Source organism: Lissotriton helveticus, chromosome 6 (genome assembly GCF_964261635.1).
Source record: "Lissotriton helveticus chromosome 6, aLisHel1.1, whole genome shotgun sequence".
In the NCBI taxonomy this organism is placed as follows: Eukaryota; Metazoa; Chordata; class Amphibia; order Caudata; family Salamandridae; genus Lissotriton; species Lissotriton helveticus.
Genome location: NC_136067.1, coordinates 1,602,914,930 through 1,602,939,695, shown reverse-complemented (window position 1 = coordinate 1,602,939,695; position 24,766 = coordinate 1,602,914,930). Strand labels below are relative to the sequence as shown.

The window sequence follows — 24,766 nt, the reverse complement described above, 5'->3', positions numbered from 1 at the left end:
CAGAGCCACAACTAATAATGACAGAAGCAATACAGTGGCGAAACATATGGAAAGGGAACATGGCAATAACTGGAAAGAGCTTAAATTTTATGGCATTGAGAGTGTGGAATCACACACGAGAGGAGGGGATCGTGAACTAATGATGAGAGAAAGAGAATCAAAACATATAATAAACTTTAGAACCATGAGCCCGCACGGATTGAATCAGGACGAGGAATTACACTGCCATCTTTGAACTACCTATGAACTATATATATATATAAACTGAATGAACAAACGCACGAAAAATTACCTTCCTTGAAGGTTTTTAAGCTTTTTTTCATTTTTTCATTTTCACCATATATCTTTTGATTAATGAATTGACTAATTGCAGTAGTAATTGACAATTCTGGGCACCATGTATAATTGAGGCATCGACAATTTGGGGTTGTTTCATGGTTGTTGGGGGGCCCAAATTGTATGAATAAGTCAATACCCACTGGAGGGTTTTATGAAAGATTAAATTACAACGCAGTATTAATAATGCTAATATATCGAAATGCGCTAGGCCTCCTGGAGGGCAGAATAGTATCTTGATGTATGCAAACACAAGGGTGGTTTAAACTATATTGTTTTGCGTAAAACATAGAAAAACTACATGTCCCAGAAATCCCTGTGAAGTGAACAGGAAGTGATGTAAGGTATTGAATGTGTGAGCACTTTATTTAAAAGAGAAAAAAAGCATGGTGATGATTTCTTGTGAGCAAGGTCTCCGTAGAGACCGAAACGCATAAGGTGTTGCTGGCTTGCTGTGAAATTAAAGAGAAATTACTATTAAAAAGCGTGTGGAGGAAATATTTTTGAAGCTTGGGGAGTGCACAAAGAAAAAACTTCCCTTTGGGAAAACCGGAAAGAAATACAATCGCGGCTGGGTCCTGCTGCGCTTTGAGTGCACCGCCTGAGAGCACCCGGATGCTTGAAATTTGGATAAAAATGTATGTATGTATGTATGTGTATGTATAGATATATATATATATAAAAGAGAAAGAGATATGTCATGCATCAAATCTGTTTATTTAAACAATGCCTCAGAAATTGTATTTAAAGTCATGTATTACTTTAGCAAAATGTGTGTTTCATGTTGCAAACTTTTTTGTATACAATTTTTTTCATTCTTCTTTGTATATTTTTGTGTAATCTTGGAGCACTCAGAGAGCGATATAAGTGGACTGAAGCTGTTACTTTTTGCAAAAACTTGTACACATTTCCATACTGGAACCCTGTCAGTAATGCAAGCTTAACTCACTGCATTCCCTCGGAGTGCTCACCCTAAGTGTAAAAAGTTTTACATTAATAAATAATATATATCAGTCTGAACAATTTACCCTCATCGATGCACATATAGCCTTAGTGGCAGACAATCTTCTTTGACAGGCCCATATGGTGTTACTGTAAACTAACAACCAATGGGTTTGTGTTCCAGAAAGTTTGGTCTAGTTGGCTACTAGACAAAGTAATCATTTAATTAAGGAAAGGAGAATTTTATTCTTTGCCCTTCCAGACCATGTGTTCCCATCTCGAGACCACCGACTATGCAGACATACTTTGGAATGAGAGCACCGCAATACATTTTATATAATCTCTCCCATCTGATACCAAGTTATGCAAGTTTCAAAAGCGTTATTAATAATAAAATATTGATATTTACTACTCGTATAGTTCTCACCTTAAACTGAAGTGCATGCTGCTGTATTATTATTTTTGGCAAAATCACTAGTATTCATTTTTATCCTCTTTCTCTGGTCGAAACAACCAACGCCCTTTATCTTCTCTGAATTTAAAGTGATACAGCATTATTAGCCACCTGAAAGGTGTGCCATGCAGGGGAATACAATTGGTAGGCATAATTGGCAATATGTCCCATGCACAGCTCCGATGACCTTTGACAACAGAGCTAAGCCCAATGTTACTGAACTCTTCAGTAAAGCCATAGACAACAGAGCTAAGTAACGTTCCGAAAATCGACTAGAGTATTGCAACACAGGTACTCGTAACTAAAGCGTAACGTTTCCAAGGAATACCATACCGAGACTGATTAATCGGACTACTGATTGGTTTGTCATCCTTGTCCCTCGGCTAGTGCAGAATAAACTTAATAGTAAAAGGTGCTTGGTTTTCCCTCACTCTGTGAAGGAGCTGGTGTATGCCCAGAGTTGTGAGTGAAGTGTGGGTTTGATGTGGCAGTCTACTCTGCATCCACCTACTAGTCTATGGATGCTTTTTGAACATTATGTGTGACCTTGAAGTTAGATTAGCGTAGTCCAAAGGTAGGAGTTTGCTACAGCTAAGAAGGGGATGGAGTAATAGCCCCGGGCCTAGACAACATATGGATGACACTAATTTAGACTTTGTGCACACTGGATTTAAGCAGTGTATTTGTTAATATGTGAAATGGATGGTTGAAGCCTTTAAAGACTTGCTAAGTTGACCAGTTTAAGTGTTGTGCCCATATGCGTCACGGTTGGTGGCAAAAACTATATAATATGTTCTGTAAGAATTTAGCTTTTTCTCTGACATTAAGTAGGCATTCTGTTTTTGCCACTCAGTCAGATTTCAGACCTCCATCTGAATTAAGCAGTTGGCTGTCCTTTGTGTCTCTTCTGATGTCTTGTTCTAGAGGAAGAGTGGTTAGCAGTTTGAGTGAAAGGTCATGCACTGTGAGTAGGGTACAGTAGGATGTACCGAAAAAATAAAGTGATTTTTGTCAGAGGCAAGAACAGTATGAAATTAATTCAGAAAGGATCTCTGTTTCGACAAGAACCACAAACCACTGTCTGGTTTCGCCCAACCTATAGTGTGTTTTTTTAGGGTAAAAACGACTTTGTCAGCTTTGCCGATCACTATACTTAGAGCAGGGGCATCTGTCAATTAAACTATCACCCTAGCAAGACTACCGTTGGAATTGTTAAGTGAATGGTTTGGTATGCCTTATAAATTGCACACAGGTGCATGAGTCACTAAGGTCTGAAGCAGCATTAAACTGTTACTCAATGTATGTGTGTGTTTACATTTGCATTTCTTCATACAATTAAATTCTGAAGGAGATAGTCTCTTTGTTTTTTGGCCTCTAAGATTTAATATGCGTTATGCCATTTGCAACATGGATGGGGGATTGTGACTAAGCAAAGAGTGCATTTTCTTTAAACGAATTGTGTGATTTCTCAGAGTTCCTACTTTTGTATGTTGATGGTCAAGTTTGAATTTTTTTTATTTAAAAAATTTATTTTGTAATATTCCACCTACAGAAATATGCACAGACAAGACCCCAAAGAGACTGTCAAAAACCAACCAGTGGGCAACGACCTTCAGTTCCCCTACCAATGATGAACCACAGCAAGAAATATTTTGGGATCCACAGTCGCCAGCACCGTATCGAACAGGTAACTTGAAACTAATTTGCCAGGTTTACCAGGGAATGCTTATTTAAAAAGTATACTGTTAAGGAAACCTAATACATTAAAAGAATACGTTCCGCTTTTTTTTTATTACTGTTATACAGTTAACATATATATGTTATTAGGAATGATGGGTTCATGATTTCTGTATGCGCTTCATGTTTGTCCCTCGCTAGTATCTGAGTTTTGTGACTTGCCATATGTGCTACGCTTTAGTTATGGCGGATTAATATGTCTGGAAGAATTCATTTGAATACATCAACTGCTCATTGGCAAAAAGTAAATGATGCCACCCACCACCTGCAATTCATTCCACTACCTATATATTTTTCACATATCTACCCTCTCTTGTCCCCAAAGTGTCCAAACATACATGTATGGTATCAAAGGCAGATAAAACCGCACCAGTTTCTACATAACAGCAATGACATTGAGTGGTCAATTAATAAGAATGAGTGAGTGGAGTTGTGTGTCCTTCTGGGTTGCAGATCAGGTTAGCACAAGAGTTCTCTAATCTTTGGTCCTAAAGATCGAATTGAATACAGCTACCTCCATGAAAAGTGTTCAGGAATGTATTTGAATATCTACATCATCCCCTGAATCAATTGTTCTGCTGTTTTGAGTTGTATTAGTTTATGGCTGGTTTTCAGTGAGAATGCTCAGGATAGTTAAATGGAAGGAGAAACTGGGAATGAGTCTTCAGTGCAGCCCTAGGGGCACTTTCAACATTCTTAGACACTGCAACGATCATAGCACAAGGCAACCTCTGACAAATAGAAATTCAGTAGCATGTGATGGTTTTGACATACCTGTAGAATGTCCAAATCTTTTACCAAGAAATGCTAAAATTGCACAGCTGGTTGGCTGATAGTAATGATGATAAAAAGATTAACCTTTTGTTGACCAAAGAGTGACTTCTTGATGAAGCAGGTGATCACAACACCCTAATTCACTGGACCTCAACCAAAAAAGTGATTGGGAAAAACATTAACAAAGCATTCATTGTTCCCTGCCATGCCCATAGAAAACATCAAGTGTATACTTATGAATGCCGCTGGATTCATTGCCACCTGTACCCTGCTGATGTGTGCAACTGAGGAAAATTAGTTGAAGGCATTTTTTTCATTGGATCTTGAGTGGAAATAAACTGAGCAGTCAGTTGCTGACTCTGCCTTTTACTGCTCGGTATTTGTCCTTCGAGATTTATGACCCCCTGGTTACTGCAAAGCAGCCATACACACTTCCACATGCTAGTTTTCCAGACTTTAGCACTGGTGAAGGACTTTTTGTATGTTTAGAGGTAAAACATACTAAAAGCTTTGTAATTCAGAAATTTAAATGTGGGAGGTGTGGCCTGACTGGCCATGGTGTAGGGAGTGCTTTGCTGCGCTCCTGCGGCCTACTGATGACTCTGGGCTAAATATTCTGTTGCCAGCAGAATTTGGGCTCTGTGAAAGAGACAGCTGATCCCTGAGACATCAAGGGGCCAGCTGAGGAGACCGGATTTGGCCGGCAGCTGCCATTGGTGGCCAAACCCGCTTGAGCTACACGGAGGAGCCGGGCGGCAAAGATGGCGACCGCCCAGCTGTGAAACAGAGCCTGCGAAGCCCGATAGAGGGAGTCGGTGGTAGACCGGGGGCCAGTCTGTAGCAAAGTGGAACGAAGATCAGTCGGCAGCCACCTTCGACGATGCACTAGCTGGAGACTGTAGGATGAGCCAGGCAGCCAAGAAGACGTCTGCTAGACTGTAGGACCTAGCCCATGAGCGAGGAAAGGCCTGATCGTAGTGGATTGGGTGTGGCTTGTGCTAGGTGTATGCTACACTACTGCTGGAAAGGCACTGCCATACCCCATAGATCCTTGACACCAGGTATGACTCGTGTCTGCACAGAACAGCGGTGAGAGCAGGCAGTGGTGCAGCAGTAGCGATGAAAGGACCGCAATACGGAGTCATCTTCAGCGATCGAGAAGTGGGCTGCTCAGTGGTGCAGAGGGGGCCTTACTGTGTAAACAGCTGATTGTTGTTTTGAGAGGGGCATTGAATTCCCCCTTTCCACCTCCTCCTTCCCGAATCAGACTGAGCGACAGAAGAGCAGCTAGTGTGCCCCTCCTTGGAGTTAAAAGGGCATCACACCGGAACGGCCAGGCAACCGGCATCATGATTGCCCAGAAGAGAGTCTGGTCGCGCCCTTGTTAAAAACCTGAGGATACTTGCATAGTTATGCTAGGCCGGTGCCAAGCCAGGGCTCTGCACAGACTGACATCTCCTGATCCTGCAGAGCACCTGAAAGGGATCGTAGAGCAGGTTCTGCTAGAGTAATAGGGAAGTGGCCAGGGACTAGGCAAGAGACTCCATGCAAACGTTGGGCGCAGCAGGGTTATGCACCAGTGAGCCCCTCCTGCAGCTGTGGAGTGAGAGGGATTGCAGAGTTAGAATCAGACAACCGGAAGAGAACACAACACCTGGGGTTGGGTGTAGGCAGCCTGGGAGGCTTGCAGCGTTGGGAATGGGCTGAACTTCCGGAACCATTCCCGGGCCTCCCCTCTCACCCCCAAGTGATGATCTGGGAAAGTGGCCGGTGAGTGCGAGGGATCAGTGGTGCGTCTGGACTTTTGGTTAACACAGGCCATCTGAGACTACTGGTGGTGACGCTGAAGGGAAGATGGTGAATCCCCGGACTGTCCAAGGAGGAGTCACTGACACACAGGCGGTCATTATGGGGGCTGCTTGTGCAAGGGGAGAGAGTGATCACTTGGCTGCGCGCACAGCAACTATCCTGGAGGCTATAAGGGATACAAAAGTGACCTTTGAGACCCAGATTGCTGCAGTGAGGAATAAAGTCCTAATCTTACGTGAGGATCATAAAAAAACAGATGGGTTGTGTTAAAGAAACAGAGGATCAGCTGGGTTCTACACTGTCGACCGGCAAGTAGGTCAAATTGAAATACTCAGCTATGTAAAATGAGGTGGGGTCCCGGAAAAAGAGGAAGGGCCTAACATGGAAATGTTCTTGGAGAAATGGCTGGAGAAGACTGTGTGGCAGGGCCATCCAGCACGATTCTGGTCTGTGGAACTAGCACACAAAATACTGACGCACCCTCCGTCGCCTGGGGCACGCTCACGCCTGATCATAGCCTGCCTGATGAACATTAGAGACAGTGGCGTTATCCTGCAGACAGCGCTGAAACATGTACCATGGTTAATAGAAGGACAGGTCAACCTTTACCTGGACTATACTAATTGGGCACAAAGGCATAGGGGAACGTTTGGACCAGTCAAGAGTCTACTGCGCCAGCTTGCGACTCTTTTCACTTGGGACACGGCGAATCATTTGCAAGGGCGGCCAAGACCTATGGCGGGACCCTCCTCAAGTTATCAAGCTTCTAAGAATAAGCCAGTCATTCTGTTATAGAGAGAACAGGAACACTCCTGATCACTAATTTAGTGTTTTGCTGTCTTATGGTCTATATTTGGAAATTGCCTACTGTGAAACAAATTGTAACAACATTAGGACAAGCTCAACACAGCGGATTTGTTCTCTCACTTCAATAGCCCTGACGAAGTTCAGTGTGAACGAAACGCGTTGGCTGTGTATTCTGTTTTTTATGAGAAGTAATAAAATAAAGAAAAATTTTGGAATAAGATCTGGAGCTTTTGAGTACTCCTTTTGGTGCACCGTCCCTACTTATATGAACTGTGCCAGCTAGACCTCCAATATGCACTAATTTTCCTAGTGAGGCTACGGATTTTACATGGGGATAAGGCTCATTTCATGTCTTCGGTGCAGGAAGCTGGTCGTGACTGGAACGACATGATCTGTGGTCGGGCACTTCGCTTCCTACGCAGAGAGAGGCTGGCTGGGAGACTGTGCCACCGCGACGTAGGAATGCTAAACATTCCACAGCCTCTCTGATACAGACACAATTGAAGGCGGCACAAGATGAAGATGGTGATGGAACTCAAAACACTAGTGACATTCTCAGCAATAACAAATGGAATACACTAGTCTCTGATGGAGAGAGCAGTGGCTCTGCTCAGACAGAGATAGAACTGGAAACTGTGAACTAGTGTACACCGGAGGTGACTCCCATGACAGCTGAACATCTGGTATATGGGTGACACATGGCTCATTGCCTGCCGACACAGATTGACTACGAACTGTGGAACAAATGAAGGTGTCCCAAGGGAAAACAGGGATGGAGGTTAAGAACTTTGGTGATCTCATTAATTTCAAGTGGAGGGCGTTGATCGCAGAGGAGGATGGCGGTGGCTCGGAGCGGTCAGAGACACAACTGGAAACCGAGGATGAGCACCTGCCGGTGGTCCCTCCCATGACGTCTAAACGTTTGGGATAGGGGATACAATCAGCCCCTTGTTCATTGGACCTACAGACTTCAGGATGCAGTAAGAGCGTAACATGCTTCGGGATCCCACTGATCGCAGGGGGAATGAAGTTTACTCTGAATGCAGAGACTGAGTGGCAGAGGCAAAGGCCTACAGACTGCTGTGCACTTGTGGCCTCAGGTAGCGCCCCAGCGACATAACTAAGAAATGTTATTATGTTATTGTTTGCGGACCAGGCGTACCGTAAATTGGGGGGGTGTTTAGTTTTAGGGCAACAGCATGGTAAGTTAGGCGGGGGTAGTGTTAGGGGTAGTTGTTTACACAATGGTGCACCAAAGTACAGGGACAAAGGTACTCACAGGCCATGCACATTCAGAGGTGGGATCTCCAGTAGGGGAGGAGAAGACACAACCTCCATGACACAAACACAAGCATTAACGTTATTTTGGCACGTCAGTGGGTAATGAAATAAGGTAAAGAGGGGTCTGGTCGCTAAGGCTATCGGCTGACAAAACAGACAGTGTTTCTGCAGAAACAGTCTTCACTGGCGGGCAGCACTGCAGTATGGGGAAAGATAAATACATATTGGTCTGCTATGCGCAGTACTCTTAAGAGGACATTACGGTTCCATGTGTTCTGCACCTGGACGGACGTTAACAGGTGCTATGTGGCGTTATTGGTGGGTCGTAAAGGCGAGATTATACAGTTGATCATTGTATATGCTCCACCACGTCTTTAATCTAGAACACTCCAGAAGGTGTGAAATATTTTATTGGGGGCTCCCCCGGCACTCACGAATGTTGTTTGCACTTCAGTCTCACACTGGATACATTTTTTTTTTTTTTTTTTTTGAGTTTTATATAGCGCTGGCTAGACCTGGAGCTATCAGAGTGCATTACATGAGGTTCCACATTGTTATTCAGCACAAGGACTGAGGGAGAAGTGACCAGTGGGAAGCTGGAGGAATTTATTCAAGCACTGGGGTAGTGTGATGTTTTGGAGAGCCCTCCACTGGTGCGAGAGGGGTTATTACGATTATTCAAATGTACATGACATGCACTCCAGACTAGACTATTTTTTAACTCTTGGGTGCTCCCTGAATAGGTTCATAGAAGCTGATTATCTGGCATGGGGGAGTAGTGATCACTCGCCTTTGCATGAGACTAGGACCACTGGTAAACGGAGGCAGAGAGAGTCCTGGAAGATGGAGACCAGGCATCTCTTGAACAGGCAAGAGGCCCAACGACTAGACAAGGTCACGAGGTCTACTTGGAGGAGAATAATGGTACAGTGCTGAACCTTTTCACGTTGTGGGAAGCGTATGCAGCTACAATGAGGGGAGTGATTATTACTGGAGAGATAGGAGGCCGGAGGAAAAGACTCCATAGGATGGCTGCCCTGGAAAAGGAACTGATACAGTTTAGGGGGACTATGCAGCTTCTCCTACGATCTACTTGAAATCTGACATGGACTGGAAGAGGACAGAGTATCTGACTGTTGCTAGACATGAGGTTAAAGCCTCTTGTCTAGCAAAACCGAGATGTATATAAGAAGCCAGAAATAGAACTGTCAAATTATTGGCATGGATAGGCAGCAAAGCATGGGAAGGAATGTACTTTTGAGAACACCTGGCAGAATCTGGGGGGGGGGGGTGATAGGTGAGAGAGAGAGCCAGCGGATGGCAGAGGTTTTTGTGAGCTATATAGAACTTTTCAGGAACACATAGCTGCAGATCACTGAGGAGTTTGTACTGGCCTTCGTCAAGGACTGCCCTTCGTCAAGGACTGCCTGGTGAGGTGTCTTGTACCGCTACAGGCGAAAGACCTATAGTCCAATGCCTCTGTAGAGGTGGTGTACCTGGCTGTGGTACAGATGCAGTCAGGAAAGACACTGGGCCTACAGGTTGAACTGTTCTGAAAGCTGACCCGCAGAACATCAGAGTCTCTTCACACACCCTACATGGCAGCATTTAGGGTGTGGTAACTGCCTGAGAATATGCAGACCGCGATATTCTGTCTGATTCCAAAGGATGGGAAACCCCATGATCAATGCAGGTTCTGTAGGCCGATTTCCTCCCTCAATGCTGATCTTGAAATCCTGGCACCTCGGCTATGGATGATAGCAACTCATTTACTGCACTCAGACCAAGATAGGTTAATGCATGGTCGCTCGACCAGACTGAACCAGAGGAGCATGCATAACAACTTGGCTGTGACAGTGGCTTTGAATGAGGGTCGAATTATTGCCTCACTTGACGCTAACAAGGCATTTGACTTTCTGGAATCGCCATACCTCTTTGGGGTGCTGGCCAAGATAGGCTTCGGTCCGAATGACATTAAGTGGGTCAAACTGCTTTATTATAGACCAAAAGCCAGAGTGAAGGTAAATGGCCATACCTCCCAAGAGTTCCGGGTGCAGAGCGGTACGAGGCAGGATGCCCCCTTTCACCGATGCTGTTTGCATTGGCGATAGAAGTATTGGCGGCATGGGTGTTGGTTAATGCAAGGACCTTGGGTTGACTTGAGAGGCAAAGGATGGGTAGAGCATATTTTATAAGCAAATGATATTCTATTGTACTTTACGAAACCGGACCAAATGCTGTCCTGACTGCGGGATATCTTTCACATATTTGGTAAACATACTGGATTTGCCATAAATTGGGAGTAATCCCTATTGTTCCCCACGGGTGACCTGGAACCAGAAGGTGTCCTAACCCTACCACTCAGGTGGAAACAAAGCGGTTTCAATACCCTGGGATTTTGATAACCCAAGATTCCGATTCACATTGCGAATCAAACCTGGCACCCATGTGACAGTGCTAGAATGGGACACGAAACACTACTTGTGCCAACATCTGGAATATATCCTTTATTATTTTATATTGGAGTTATTTATAAAGTGCTAGCCTAGTCTTAACAGGCAGCTCAAAATTGTATATAGCAAGAGTGCACATACCTGCTGCGTAAGGGTTGTTGAGAGGCCCCATCCAAGTTACTCATTTTTTAGGAACCTGAAATTGTGTTGAGCTTCACAGTATCCCATTTGAAACGTCACAAAACTAACTTCTGTTCATTTAGTATAAAAGTTTCCTGTAGGTTGATCTAACAAATTGAGTGCTAAACTAGCAATACAGTTACCTTCATTTAAAGAAATATGGATTTGCAGCTACCAGCCTTTGGAAAGCAGCTCTTTACAGGGATGCACAGTTTAACTGTAAAGCTGAGAATATGAAGCAATCTTGCACTTCTGCATTCATAGCACCTCATATTCTGAAGGACCGGCCGCTCATGTACTTATGATAATGCCTCTAAGGAGTTGGTTGTTAATACTTTAGTTCCCTGATAGCTATGACTGGGCCACAGTGTGTGGAACTGCACTAGGAAGGCAACGGTATGAATATGGTGGGCTAGATGGTGCTAGGCCATAAGGGAGTGCAAAAAGTAAACTTTCTATTTTTCGTGGAAACAGTGGAAAAAAACTAAATTACATTAATCAAAGTATACAGCAAAGTTCAAGGTGAGACATTATTTGTGGAGAGCAATGTGGAGTTCCTCTTACAGGATAATCAATTTTGGCTAAAAAATGCTTCAATTTAATGAAGCAGGCAGAGTAACCCGCTTTACTCCTTACTTATCTGGAGGAGCTTCTCTCCCAGCAGCGTGCCCGAGTTCTTCCCCTCAGTCATTGTACATGGGCGTTTGGTGCCTGGTATGAGATCTGTCACAGTCTGGCCCTAACTGATGATAACCTGGCCGTCTGCGAGCCAAGTGGCTCTGATTTTAGTTATAGCTTAATGAACGCCGCATGTTAAATTCATGCCACTCTTTGGAGGTGTAAGATTGGACATGGGTGTGTTGTGTTTGCTTTGTGTTTCATTCTGTAAAATGGATATACACCTCTAATTCTTCCTAATGGAGTTCAGCATCAGCAGGCTAAGGTAGTGTCTGCTACTTTCTGGTATTATTTTCTCACAATCAGTTGCCTTTGTTCATATCCGTTCACTGACTGGTTGTGGCTAGTCAGTAGCTTGGTGTGCTATTGCTTGGGGTGGGGATTAGCGAGGTTGCATGGGAGAAAGCTCACAAAGGAGAGAGCTGTGTGGCCATTTTTTCCGGGGGGAGCACACGATTGAGAGTGACACAGATCAAAGCTGGATGGGGCTAGTGGGGAAGCACAGGAGGGAGGGAGCAACTTGGGTTCAGGCAAACACAAGGGAGGGAGGATACAGAGAGATGGGGACGTGGTGTTTTCAGGAAAAAAAATACAAGAAAAAGAACATCATCATAAGGTAAGGAGGTTTGCAGGTGAAATGCATGAGGGAGAGGGCAGCACAGGAGGGAGCGTTCGAGAGAGAGAGCAACAGAATAGTTAGAACACAGGAGGGAGAGAGCAACGCAAGGTATGGTGGTTTCAGGGGGAAAAACACATAATTGGGAGTACAACACAAAGCAGGGTAGGGGTTTGAGCAAGGGGAAGCGCACTAGGGAGAGAGAGGTAAAGCACTTAAGCAGTGTTTTTGTTTGGAGAAGCACACACACGAGAGAGGGCAAACCAGGAGCCACAGTAAAGAGCTACACAGAGCATGGAGTATGACGGGGAAAAGCACACAAGATTGAGTTGAGAAACACCTGCACTGTAATGAATAATCATTGGCAAAGCCAATAGGTGTCACCTACTGAACTTCCTGAGTTTTCCGATGCCTTGTGGCAATGATATACTGCAGCAGAAAAAAGCATTTCTTTGCTGATGCTGTGCAGCATCGCCAAAAGAAGGGGAAAAAAAGAAACTTGGGAGTAGTGAAGCATAGAAGCATACAAGCGAGAGAACTACTCTGCAAACAGCAGAATGGGGAGTTCTCCTGTGGCCAGGGGACGCACATGAGTAAAAGAGTTACAGAGCGTGGAAATTTGCAAAGAAAGCGCACAAGGGAGAGAAACCAGCTGCACAGGTGATGCAAGCGAGTGAGAAGGCAACACTGTGCAGGGGAAACACATGAGGGAGAGAACAATACGAAGCACAGGGAAATACAGGAGGGAGAGAGCAAGAGCAGAGTAATTTTTGAGTGGAGAAGCCCATGACAGAGAGCACAACACAGAGTGCGAGGCAAAGGATGTATGCACACAAGGGAGATAGCCGGGTGATTTGTGGGTGCAGGGGAGAGGGAAGCGCACCAGTGAGGAAGCCGGGGTGTTTTGGAAAAGTACCACACAAATGAAATAACTGGAAAAACATGCATCGCAGTCTATTGGTATTGCCAATGCGGTTTGGCAATGCTGGTTAATACTGGCAAAAATCATTTTGTAGGTGCGTGCATGTGTGATGACATGCGTACACATGCACACCAATGTATTTTTTATTAACTGATCGGAGATCGAAGTGGCTTTTTTTTTTTTTACAGCAGGGGACAGGCAAAAAAGGCTTGATCCTCACCATGAAGAGCTTTAAGTATCCATCTCAGTTGTAATATCACAATCAAAAACTAAGTTGGAAACTTACTATGTTTTCTGTTTTATTTCCTTAAATAGTTTTTCTGTCATCTGTAAGATCACCTAGTGCCATTAAATGAACGTATGTTAAGTAGATTCACAGAGCACAGTATCACCCGGAAGGGTATCCTTGCGTTGAGCAGGTGTGTGTGTCTAGCCACACCAAGGATTTAGTGGGATTACTTTAAAGCCAAGTCTTCAGCATCTTGCAGAATTCAAGAAGAATGCTCTTATGCGTAGCGGCCGTTCATTACACATTTTAGGTGCTATGTAGTTTATCGTATGCGTGGGATTTGTAAGTAAGAGTCTGAACCTCACAGAGATGTTTGGAAGTTTCTGAAAGCAGATGCAATTGTTGAGGTATACTTGGCCAGTGCAATGTAGTGCCATAAATGTATGCTGGGGCAGTGTTATGTAGTGCTTTGAATGTGTGGGTGAGTAGTTTGAATTGTGCTCATTTGTGAATAGGAAGCCAGTGGGAGATTGAGTGTGATCCTGACCCCTGTTCTCTGAATGGTCTGCAACCTTCTTGTGAGTTTTTTTATTTATCCGAGCTTAAGAGGGTGTTCTTGAGGTGAACTTTACTTGTGAACAGGGCATGCATGATATATGCTTAACAAGTCCTGATAAGTTCAGACTAGATCAGACCTAGTCATGCACAAACACTTGCTTCTTGCATACAAAAAATTATGTTTGCCTCAGACCATCATCCACTATATTGAATCTATACACCTCCAGTGTTGATCTTTCAGTGTCTTTTCATTGATTCTCTGTCATGACAAGAGAGTAAGAGGGACTCCCCTTCTGCAATATGTCCTCCAAAACAACATTAATGCATGCAACAAGTATGGCAGTAAACACAACACTATAGAGGTTTAAAAGAGTGCCAAAGTCCTACAGAGAGTATTATAAAAATCAACAGAAACCCTCACCTACATTGTTGTGGCATGCTTCATCATAGGCAATTCCCTCCTACCGTGGTTGGATAATGCCAGCAAGGTTGGCTCTACCTCAACAAGAGGAAGACCATACAAATACTTTTTGATGGATCTGAGCAGGATCATCATTCAGTGATAAATATCTTTTGGGTTAACACAGAGGTATTTTTATGTCCACACTGGTCTAGATTAAAAGAATACAATAGGGTGAGCTGAGATTGTAAGTCTCGTTCACTGTTTGAACCAACATGTTTCAGCTTTTTTATAGCCCAGAAGAGTCTTGGGCCTTCATCAGGGTTAACAGGATCCCTAGAACATCAATCAAATCCATTTGTACAGCACACATATACCTCAACTGAGGGCTCACAGCGATAAAGTTAGACAGAAGAAAAGACCGACCAACTAATCTACGCTTGACTGAAGTGCCAGGTTTTTAAGTCCTTCCTGAATCCCTGTTCTGTCTCAGCCAATTGTAAGTAGGTGCAAAAACAACAATTGATGGACGGAATGTTGCACAATGGCAAAACATTCACCCCCAGTCACAGATCTGGGTTTAATCCATCGTTATTTTGCTCACCAGACCACCCCAGTTCAGACATGGCCATCTGCAAATCAGTCTTGACCCTGTGCCTCATGGGAACAGTCCAGCCCGAACTGCCAAGCCATGTCTTCCCTGGACCGGAATCAAGTATCCTAGGACCGGTTTCTGGCTATCAGTCGTCATCAGCCAGGATAGCTTGATTCCAGTGGCCTGGAGAGCATGGGACTTACGTCTGAGCATACCCATCCCTCTCGGGGTGACAAACGCAAAAACAAGCATTGGAAATGCAATAGGTCTCGCACCATTAGAGTTAGTGTTTTTAGAATTGTTTATGGGTTTTTTTTGTAAATGTTTAGCATTTTTGTTTCCTGTAGCCAATGCTAAAGTATTACAAATAAAAAAAGCCATAAACATTTCTAAAAGCTCTAACTGAAATGGTCTGAGAACTATTGCACTGTGTGAGGGTGAGGGTGAGTGAGGGTGAGTGAGGGTGAGTGAGGGTGAGTGAGGGTGAGTGAGGGTGAGTGAGGGTGAGGGTGAGGGGTTGAGGGTGAGGGTGAGGTGTTGAGGGTGAGTGAGGGTGAGGGTGAGTGAGGTGTTGAGGGTGAGTGAGGGTGAGGGTGAGTGAGGGTGAGGGGTTTTGGGTGAGTGAGGGGGGAGTAGTTGAGGCTGAGTGAGGGTGAGTGAGAGTGAGGGTGAGTGAGGGGTTGAGGGTGAGGGTGAGGGGTTGAGGGTGAGGGGTTGAGGGTGAGTGAGTGAGGGTGAGGGGTTGAGGGTGAGTGAGGGGTTGAGGGTGAGTGAGGGGTTGAGGGTGAGGGGTTGAGGGTGAGTGAGGGTTTGAGGGTGAGGGGTTGAGGGTGAGGGAGGGTGAGGGGTTGAGGGGGAGGGGTCGAGGGTGAGTGAGGGTGAGTGAGTGAGGGTGAGGGGTTGAGGGTGAGTGAGGGTGAGGGGTTGAGGGTGGGTGAGTGAGGGTGAGGGTGAGGGGTTGAGGGTGAGTGAGTGAGGGTGAGGGGTTGAGGGTGAGTGAGGTTGAGGGTGGTTGAGTGAGGATGAGTGAGAGTGAGGGTGAGTGAGGGGGTGAGGGTGAGGGGTTGAGGGTGAGTGAGTGAGGGTGAGGGGTTGAGGGTGAGTGAGGGTGAGGGTGAGTGAGGGTGAGGGGTTGAGGGTGAGTGAGGATGAGTGAGAGTGAGGAAGATCACCTGCCAATGTGAGCCCAGCATTCACTCGAAAACTGAACTCCAGTTGTCTTACAGGAAGTATGCAGCGGGCGTAGATAAATGGGTGAATAGTTGCGACAGTCAGAGAAAGTGTATCAGGCCCTGCGAAGATTATATTTCTATAAAGCGTACTGGAGCTTTACAAGGCCCCTTACTATGTCAAACTCAACCCTACTTGTTGGGCCCTCCGAAGGAGGTGAGGCTGGGTTGGAACAGAGGGAATCGAATCAGTAATTCGAAATAGTGCTCCCAGACATGTCACATTGGCGCTAGGCAGGAGTAAGTACGCCATCTCTGCAAAGAATGCTCATCAAACCAGAAGGCAAAATGAATATAGTTTCTACCCTGGGAGTCATCCATTAATTCTATTTTAAAGTGCCCCAGAAGTAAGGCAATGCAAGAACTCAGTTAAAGACGGTGCGAGATAACTGTATTCTAAACTTTTTTTTTCCAAACAAAAGGGGGCAAGAATTGTTCAGTTACAAAACAGCTGAACGAACTAAGTAGTGCAAAACATACAAAATATCAGGCAATAACTTTGGAGCCACGGTGGCTTGCACTTGAAATCTAGTAAAGCAAGCTTTGCCAAACAATGTCCACAATAATGTCACTCAATGGTCAGTTTGTGGCATTGTTTTAGAACAGTCGACGTTTCGATCCCTAGCTCCTAGATAAGGGGGATCATCATCAGGACTAATTTAAATACAATTGCCTGGTGTCTATCGTTGGAGCCTGTTGGGATAAGGAACAGGAAAAAAGGGGGAGGAAAAACAGACAACAGCGACCTGTCAGAATTACTGTAATAGTTGCATTTCAATATGTCAACAACTGGTGTAGGGATCAAGTGCCACCATATTTGTAGACAACATAAGTTAAAACAATGTTGGAGTCGGGTACTCGTGCCACCTGTGAGATGTGTGCTCCTAGATAGCACTTGTGCATGTCAGGAAAACTGCTAGCTTTGTGTTATTCGTGGCGAGGTATACTGTGCAAGTGTTTTCACAAGTGTTCAAGAAGGTGATACTTATGTTCTAATGGATTTATGGGGGTGATCGAGTGTATGCGGAGGGTCAATTAATTTAGTGGCGAGACGTGGGAAGAGAAGTTTGCAAGGCGGCAGGGTAAAGTGAACGAATGGGCGGAACTTCGTAAATGGACTGCCTTACCCTAGTTCAAGCGAAATATTGCTTGAATCCGAATGATTAAGGTGTATAGAGCGCTGCGTCATTCCTTTTGAAAGAAAGTGATGAATGTCAGGGCTGGTTGCCGGGCATATGGCGTCAGAAAAGAATGTGAATAGCCAAGGGTTGAGCATTACCTTTTCTTCGCTCAGTGCGGTCCTTGGAAGTGGTTCCATGGTTCGTATTTGCTCGGAGTGGCTGGTAGGGCAGCTTAACCTCGCTGATTAGCGGTTTCTTGCTGTTGGAGCTGGGGAGTGGGAAAGGGTGTAGGTTGTGTCAGCGGTGCCATCCTTTACCATTGAAAGGTAGAAGGCATGGGGAGCACAAGGGTGCGCTCAGCATGATGATAAGGGCTTACCTCTTAGGAGTCTCGTGGAGGTTGCAACGGTGTGCGGCTCCGGTCCTCGGCACAATGGCAGGAACCTCGATAGTCTGAACTAGGCTTCGAATAAAAAAAAATGCGACACGGCGGGCAGGGGAGGGGGCGGAGCGGGTAAAATAAACAAACGAGACGGAGGGAAGAGAGGGGAGGGGGGAGGAGAAATGCGACACGGCGGGAAGAGGAGGGGGCGGAGCGGGTTAAATTAAACAAACGAGACGGAGGGAAGAGAGGGGAGGGGGGAGGAGAAATGCGACACGGCGGGAAGGGGAGGGGGCGGAGCGGGTTAAATTAAACAAACAAGACGGACGGAGGAGAGGGGAGGGGGGAGGAGAAATGGTACACAGCGGGAAGGGGAGGGGGCGGAGCGGGTAAAACAAGACGGACGTGCACACGCTTTTAAGCTCAATGCGCATGCGCATTGAGCTTAAAAGTCACGGGCACTGCAAGGAATCGCCACGATTCCTTACAGTGGATAAAGAGTGGATAAGCCCCCATAGTCTCGCTTGCTCGATGCGCATCGACAGGCGAGACCTAACAACAATTGATGGACGGAATGTTGCACAATGGCAAAACATACACCCCAGTCACAGATCTGGGTATAATCCATCGTTATTTTGCTCACCAGACCACCCCAGTTCAGACATGGCCATATGCAAATCAGTCTTGACCCTGTGCCTCCTGGGAACAGTCCAGCCCGAACGGCCAAGCCATGTCTTCCCTGGACCGGAATCAAGCATCCTAGGACCAGTTTCTGGCTATCAGTCGTCATCAGCCAGGATAGCTTGTTCTGCATACTGTCCATCACCTGTTGTTTTTGCATTTGTCACCCCGAGTGGGACGGGTATGCTCAGACGGGAGTCCTGTGCTCTCCATGCCACTGGAATCAAGCTATCCAGGCTGATGAGGGCTGAAAGCCTGAAAACGGTCCTTGGATGCTTGTTTCCAGTCCGGGGAGGACCTGGCTTGGCAGTTCGGGCTAGACTGTTCCCATGACACCCTCATCCGTCGTCTGGAGGGGGTAGGAGTCGACGGAACGGCCCTATCATGGTTAAAAAGCTTCATATCCGGTCGCTAACAAAGTGTTCGTTTGGGCTCCCATTCTTCCATTTTCAGGGAGCTCACAAAGGGGGTCCCACAGGGCTCATGCCTAAGCCCCACATTGTTTAATGTGTATGTGGCCCCCCTGGCGAGAAATATGAGAGAGCATGGGTTCACACCAATATCTTATGCTGATGACACCCAGCTACTATTCCCTTTCCAGAATATGACACCAACAGTAAAACGCTCTTTTGCTGCAGGAATGAGAGCGATAGCCGGATGGATGACCTCCAATTGCCTGCAGTGTAATGTAGGCAAAACGGAGGTCATGCTCTTTGGAGATGCCCCACTCCTCTGGTCACCTGAGTGGTGGCCTCCTGAATTAGGTATGGCCCCATGCCCAAAAGAAACCGTAAAAAACCTAGGTGTTAAGCTCGATCAATCCTTGGTACTTAAAGATCATGCCACACAGGTTTCAGGAACCTGCATGAGGGTGATTGGCTTATTGAGGAGAGTCTTCCCCTACCTAGCAGACCATCATAGCAAAACACTAGTGCAGACCCTAGTAATTAGCAGGTTGGATTACTGCAATGGGCTGCTCATATCTGCTAATGAGGAACAGCTAGGCAGGCTACAAGTAGCCCAGAACACGGCTGCTAGGCTGATCTTAAATGCTCCAGCTAGATCCCCCTCTCTTCCTCTGCTAAATAAGCTACACTGGCTACCCATTCACCAGAGAGTGAAATTTAAGATCTGCTGCATCATTCATAAATGTCTGTTCGGATCTGGCCCCAGGTACCTAACGGAAATCTTTAAACCTTATGTACCAGGTCGAACCCTAAGCTCCAAAAATCAAGCTTTGCTCCAGGTCCCTAGGATTAAAAGAGAGAGACAGGGAGGCCGAGCCCTATCATATAAAGGCCCCACTCTCTGGAACTCTCTGCCTCTCACTCTCAGGCCAAACTCTAATCTGCCTGCATTTAGGAAATGCCTGAAGACGCACCTATTCTCCATCTAGTAGCCTCTCACCAATGTAATACAGATGTCTCTGTCTGGCTCAGCACACGGAAAGAACAAAAGCGCGGAGATACCTCTTCGGAGGTCGAATTCCTGCGCTATAAAAGAGCTTAAAATAAAATAATAAAATAAATGGGGCACAGGGTCAAGACTGATTTGCAGATGGCTGGGTCCAAACTGGAATGGCATGATGAGCAAAAAAACGATGGATTTAGGCCCAGATCTCTGTACTGGAGTGAATGTATGACATTGTTCTGCATTCTGTCCATCACCTGTTGTTTTTGCAATTGTAAATAGGTGGGTGGTGCGTGCCAGAGCTTAGCCGTCCGTACCGAGAAAGACCTGCCAGGTCGTCAAACTTTGAAATATTAAGAATGTGAAGAAGTCACAGATGATTAGATTTCAGGGCTTGCTACTAATGATACAAGCTAAGTCTGTTTCTGAGATAATGTGGCCCTATGCCCTTTAAGGCTCAGATGGTCAATGTCCGGGAATTAAACTCGATCCTCTTGCGCCAATGGAGCTGATGGGGTGGGAGAGAAATGATGGTGAAAAGGGACCAGACAAATGATCCTTTCCGCCGCATTCTGAATTATTTGCAATCTGGGAATCCGATAGGCTGGAAGCCCCAGGTGAGGTCACCAGCGCATGGATCCAGGCCTAATGTGAGGTCACCAGCACATGGACAATGATCTTGCGGCTCTCCTCTGGGGGAAAACGTGATCGCTTTCTGATAGATCTTAGCTTCACAAAGCAGGATGAGGAAATCTGCCTGATTTGAGCCATAAAAGAAAGATCGGTATCAAACCTGTTTCCCAGGTTTCTAGCCGATGCGACCGGAGTTGGTGGTGGATTCAGAGACTTGATGAATGAGCATCGCCTGAGTGAAAAAGAGTACCTCAATCTTGTCTGCATTTAATTTCAGAAATTGCAGTTTATCCACTTAGCAATATCTTTCAAGCACTCTTTGAAGTTATGGAAGGCTGCTACAGAGTGTTCTCTAAATGAAAACACTAGTTGCGTATCATCCACATAAGAAACAACCTTCACTTTGAAGATTCAATAAGAGTGGCCAAAGGGGCTAAATATAAATTAACAAGCAACAGACTCAGAGTCGACCACTGTAGCACTCCACAAACCAACAGTTTTGATGAAGATGAAAAAGGACAAAGGCTTACACTTCAAAAGTTACTCTAATGAATCCTATTCAGATATTGGAAACATTCTGAGCAAGTGGCAAGAGCTTTGTTGGTTGTTACTTGCCATCAAAGCCAGCTTCTGGTGGGAACTAGAAGTAAAGTTTTTGAATGTTTCCTAAAAAAAATACAAAAGGCTCGTGCAGAGAGCGGCGGAAGGATGAAAGTGGCTTTCCATCGCCTCTGGAGTGGTAAACAATTTCTTTAGAGGAGTTCTTCGTATTCTCAATGTGCCTCGCGAAATATTCTCTCATCTTAAGCTGCATCAATTTGCGGAAATTTTTTTAAGAGCCTCCTTATAGGTGCCGAGGGATTTATGACCTTCTCCAGCTGCAACCTATCCTCTTGCATAGGCTTTTCTCTGCTCTAATTTCCTTTGGGGGCCGATGGCTTAGATCTATTGGCTGTAACTGTTTTAAAGGGGGCAATCGTATCCAATGCATTAGAGATCAATAGATTAAAACGGGTCGAATCACTGTCAGGAGTTGTCCGTCAGTGATCGCTTGAAGGACAGGCCCCAAAGGCCTCCTTCATGACTTTCCTCCAGTTCCCCCTATTTTCAGAAATGTTTCTTTGGTTGGTTGCCCTCGCTACTAAAACTGAACGTAACAAGAAAGTGATCCGTCCACAACAAGCGTGTGGGGGGCCTGTGTTCCCATACTGTGGATATTTGAAAAGATTAAGTCCAACTTATGGCCCATGCTATGAGTCAAGGAGGTAACCAACTGAGTTAGGTTGATGCCAGCTAAGGTCAAAATTAGCTGTGAGGCCTGAAGGCTGTTCGGGACATTGCTCGGCATGCATGTTAAAATCGCTTAGAACTGTGAAATTGGCGTAATGTAATGTCAGCTGGATAATGGCGTTGCATAGTTCTGGCATACAGCTATTGGGGCAGTCGGTGGCCTATAGAACAGCATGTCGGCGAAGGAAAAGGTGGGTGTTAGCTTGATACAGAAGATCAAGCCCTCAGTGTTACTGATTTGGCTCAACCTAGATGTGGATACCTACCAAGTGTCCCTCAGGATCTATTTTTAATCGTTGAATAGTTGGCCAATTAAATTTCTTTGGAAGAACATGTGCAGGTTGATTAACCACTCTGTCTACCAATCAGGATAGATTGTCGGAATTTTCTGAATGGCGGCTGGCAGCCAGTCCCAGATTTTGCACAGACTGTGTGTGAGCTGGCAGTGTCACAGCAGCTTATGGCCCGGCATGAGATACTGCCTGCTGGTCACTTCTTTTTCAGTGTTTGGTAAGCATAGGCAGATGTTCTGAAAAAGGCAGACTGACACGAAATTCAATTCCTCTTATGATGCACTGAAACCTGCAATTGCCATCAATGATTGTGGATTGTCCCAGATACTGAAATACCGAGAGAACCCTAGTTACTACTTTGTCACTTGTACCAGTAATTCGTAACAAATTAAATGCTGGTACAGTTACAGTTGGATTTGCTCCATTATAACCATATAAGGAGGTTTCAACTATTTCTTTTATTTCAAAGATAAACTTTAAGGCAATATTTAACTCTGAAATATTTTTCTTTAGAAAACGAAAAAAGAAAACGTCCTGGCAAATGTGCTGTTGAAATCTCAGATATAGTGAAGCGAATTGCTCCTCAGGTAAGCATATGCTTTCAAGTGAAACTTTTAAAAGCTAATACAAAAACAATGTAAGACTTGTGTCCTGTATATATATATATATAGCTATTAAACAGCATATTGTTATTGATAGTTCATTTTTACATAGAACAGTGTCGGAGTGTGAAAAATGCTGCAACATTGTACAATACATAAGCATTTTGTTATAGCAGTACACAATAAGATAAGTGGGTACTATCCTTCAGTCACTGTCCTCGTGTCCAGCTTTCCTAAAGCGCCAGGGGTAGTCGGAGGGGAAGGGAGAATGATGGAGCAGTACCACTAGTAGAGCAGTCCCGGTGTAGCGTAAAGTGAAGAAGCACCTCTGTTGTATGATAGTCCGTACCAACAAAAAAAGCAACCCACTTTGAAATGCCATGTCATACTTGCTAACACCTCAGGTCTGGGCATGATCCGTCACATTTTCCACAGTCCACCACAAAATGTTTTGCCCTGTTCAGTGGCTCACAGGCCTATGGCTTTTTCAAAGCTCATATAGTTCTAAGTTTGGAAAAGAGGGAAAAGTACCTATATTTTTAAAGTTGTTTCCAACTAGGTGTCGGGGCTCTTACTTGCATGCATATCCACACTGTAAGCTAGAAATATTTCCTTTATATTTGGGTACTAAGTCAGTGTTGATTTTTGGCCAAATTGCCCTTCGCATCCTCATTTTGTGACACTGATCCCTGAAGCTGGTCTCTTCCCCTTCGTTGGAGCCAATTTGAGATCTGGAAAAGGTGAAGCTAAAAATTAACACTCCTGCAAACACTTCCTAGGATAAAGCTCTTCAACATACCTTGATGGATATTTGCAGGATGGCCCTGCAATCCTCTGGGTTACTCCACAAGGATGGGCCCAATCCTACAAGTTTGGTGACTCTGACAGTTCTGACTCTGCACCACCAGTGGCTCTGGCCTTGGTGGTACTTCTGAGGAAGCACTTTCCTACTAATATGCTTGTCTCTTGCCTTAGAACCATTGAGGACACCGTCGCTGCCACCACCGTCCTAAAATTGTTTTTGGGCCTCCTCCACCCTCAAAGTCAGCTAGAGGACATCCTCGGTTCAGACTCTGAAGTCTATTATGTCTGTGTTGCTGAAAGCAGCGGAAGCACTAGAAATACCTTTGCCTATTAGTGAAGCAAAGTCCACCATCCAACATCTTGATGAAAATCCAACAGCTGTGTTTGGCAGCTCTGGAACCCTGCTGGTGTTTATTGAACTGCTTTCTCTGTTTTAACTACAGTTCATAGATCACATGTCAAAGTAACTGTCGCCCTCAGATGCAAAGTTCATCCATCGCTGGAGAGTTTGATGAGAGTCTAGGGAAAGAAAAGTATGTGTATGGAACTGTAGTTCTGTGCACTACCAGTACAACGTATCTGCTTGCACAGTACATCCAGGTCTCAGGTGAATTTGTTATTAAGGGTAGTGAAGGACATGCTATCCTTCTTGTAATGTCCATGTGTAAATCTCTTTGTGAGTGCCTGGAACATTAAGTGCCCTCTGTTTTTTGTGTCCTACAGATCCCTCTGACTGGTTTCTTGGGGTGTCTACAAGAACACTTAAGACACAGAGACTGGTTAAGGCATTCCCACCAATACCTCGCATTTCGAGGGTTCTGCAGAAGTTCAGAGGATCCTGCACAACTTACCCTTATCATACCCGACTTTGATGCTTGTAGTTTAACAATTGCTCGTGAATGGTGGTGACCGGGACGTGGACTGGGGTGTGGATGGTAATGGGGATGATTCCTAAGGAAGGTGTAGATTAATGACAAATAACACAATGGAATGCGTTTCTAATAAATACCCATTATTATTTCAGTACAGTGTTGTGTTTTTGGACGCATTCCACTCAAACTACTACTTACAGTGCCAATGTTTAAGTGAGATTGATGTTAATTGTGAAAATTATTATTCTTTTAGGAAGAAAAACCAACCAGCTCCGAAATAGCTCTTCTTGGAATGTGGATTGGTGAAAATGCTATCCCTTGTACACCTGCAGTTGCAAAAATGCGAACCAGATCAAAATTAAGTGGCGCTAAGTAAGTTTAAATTGTTATCCCTCTCTTTTCATAATGGTGACACTTGCTTTGCATAGTATGGTTGTATGCTCAGCTAGTCAAATGGTCAGTGCATGCATCTCACCCCCATGTGCTCTGCTGTCCCAAAAAACGAATCCGAGGCATCCCGAAGGTGAACCAACTGTGCACTACACCTTGCTTTTCTCAGTTGCCCCAATCCCTAGATGCCCTCTTCATCGCATAAACACCTGTCTCCAATACAAGCGCAAAGTCCTTACCTATGCTATGTAGGTCATAGATGCAGACTAGAGCGGCTTTGCACTCGCA

At 45.1% G+C, this 24,766-nt stretch overlaps 1 protein-coding gene across 1 annotated transcript in view; it reads left to right on the top strand.

Annotated features, from left to right (window-relative positions):
- ETAA1 (ETAA1 activator of ATR kinase) overlaps positions 1–24,766 on the top strand; it is a 100,472-nt gene that overhangs the window by 60,436 nt on the left and 15,270 nt on the right. Inside the window, exons 2-4 of the mRNA XM_078649403.1 lie at positions 3,285–3,419; positions 22,324–22,397; positions 24,342–24,460. Coding sequence (XP_078505529.1) covers positions 3,285–3,419; positions 22,324–22,397; positions 24,342–24,460 — 328 coding nt within the window. The remainder of the gene's footprint in view (positions 1–3,284; positions 3,420–22,323; positions 22,398–24,341; positions 24,461–24,766) is intronic.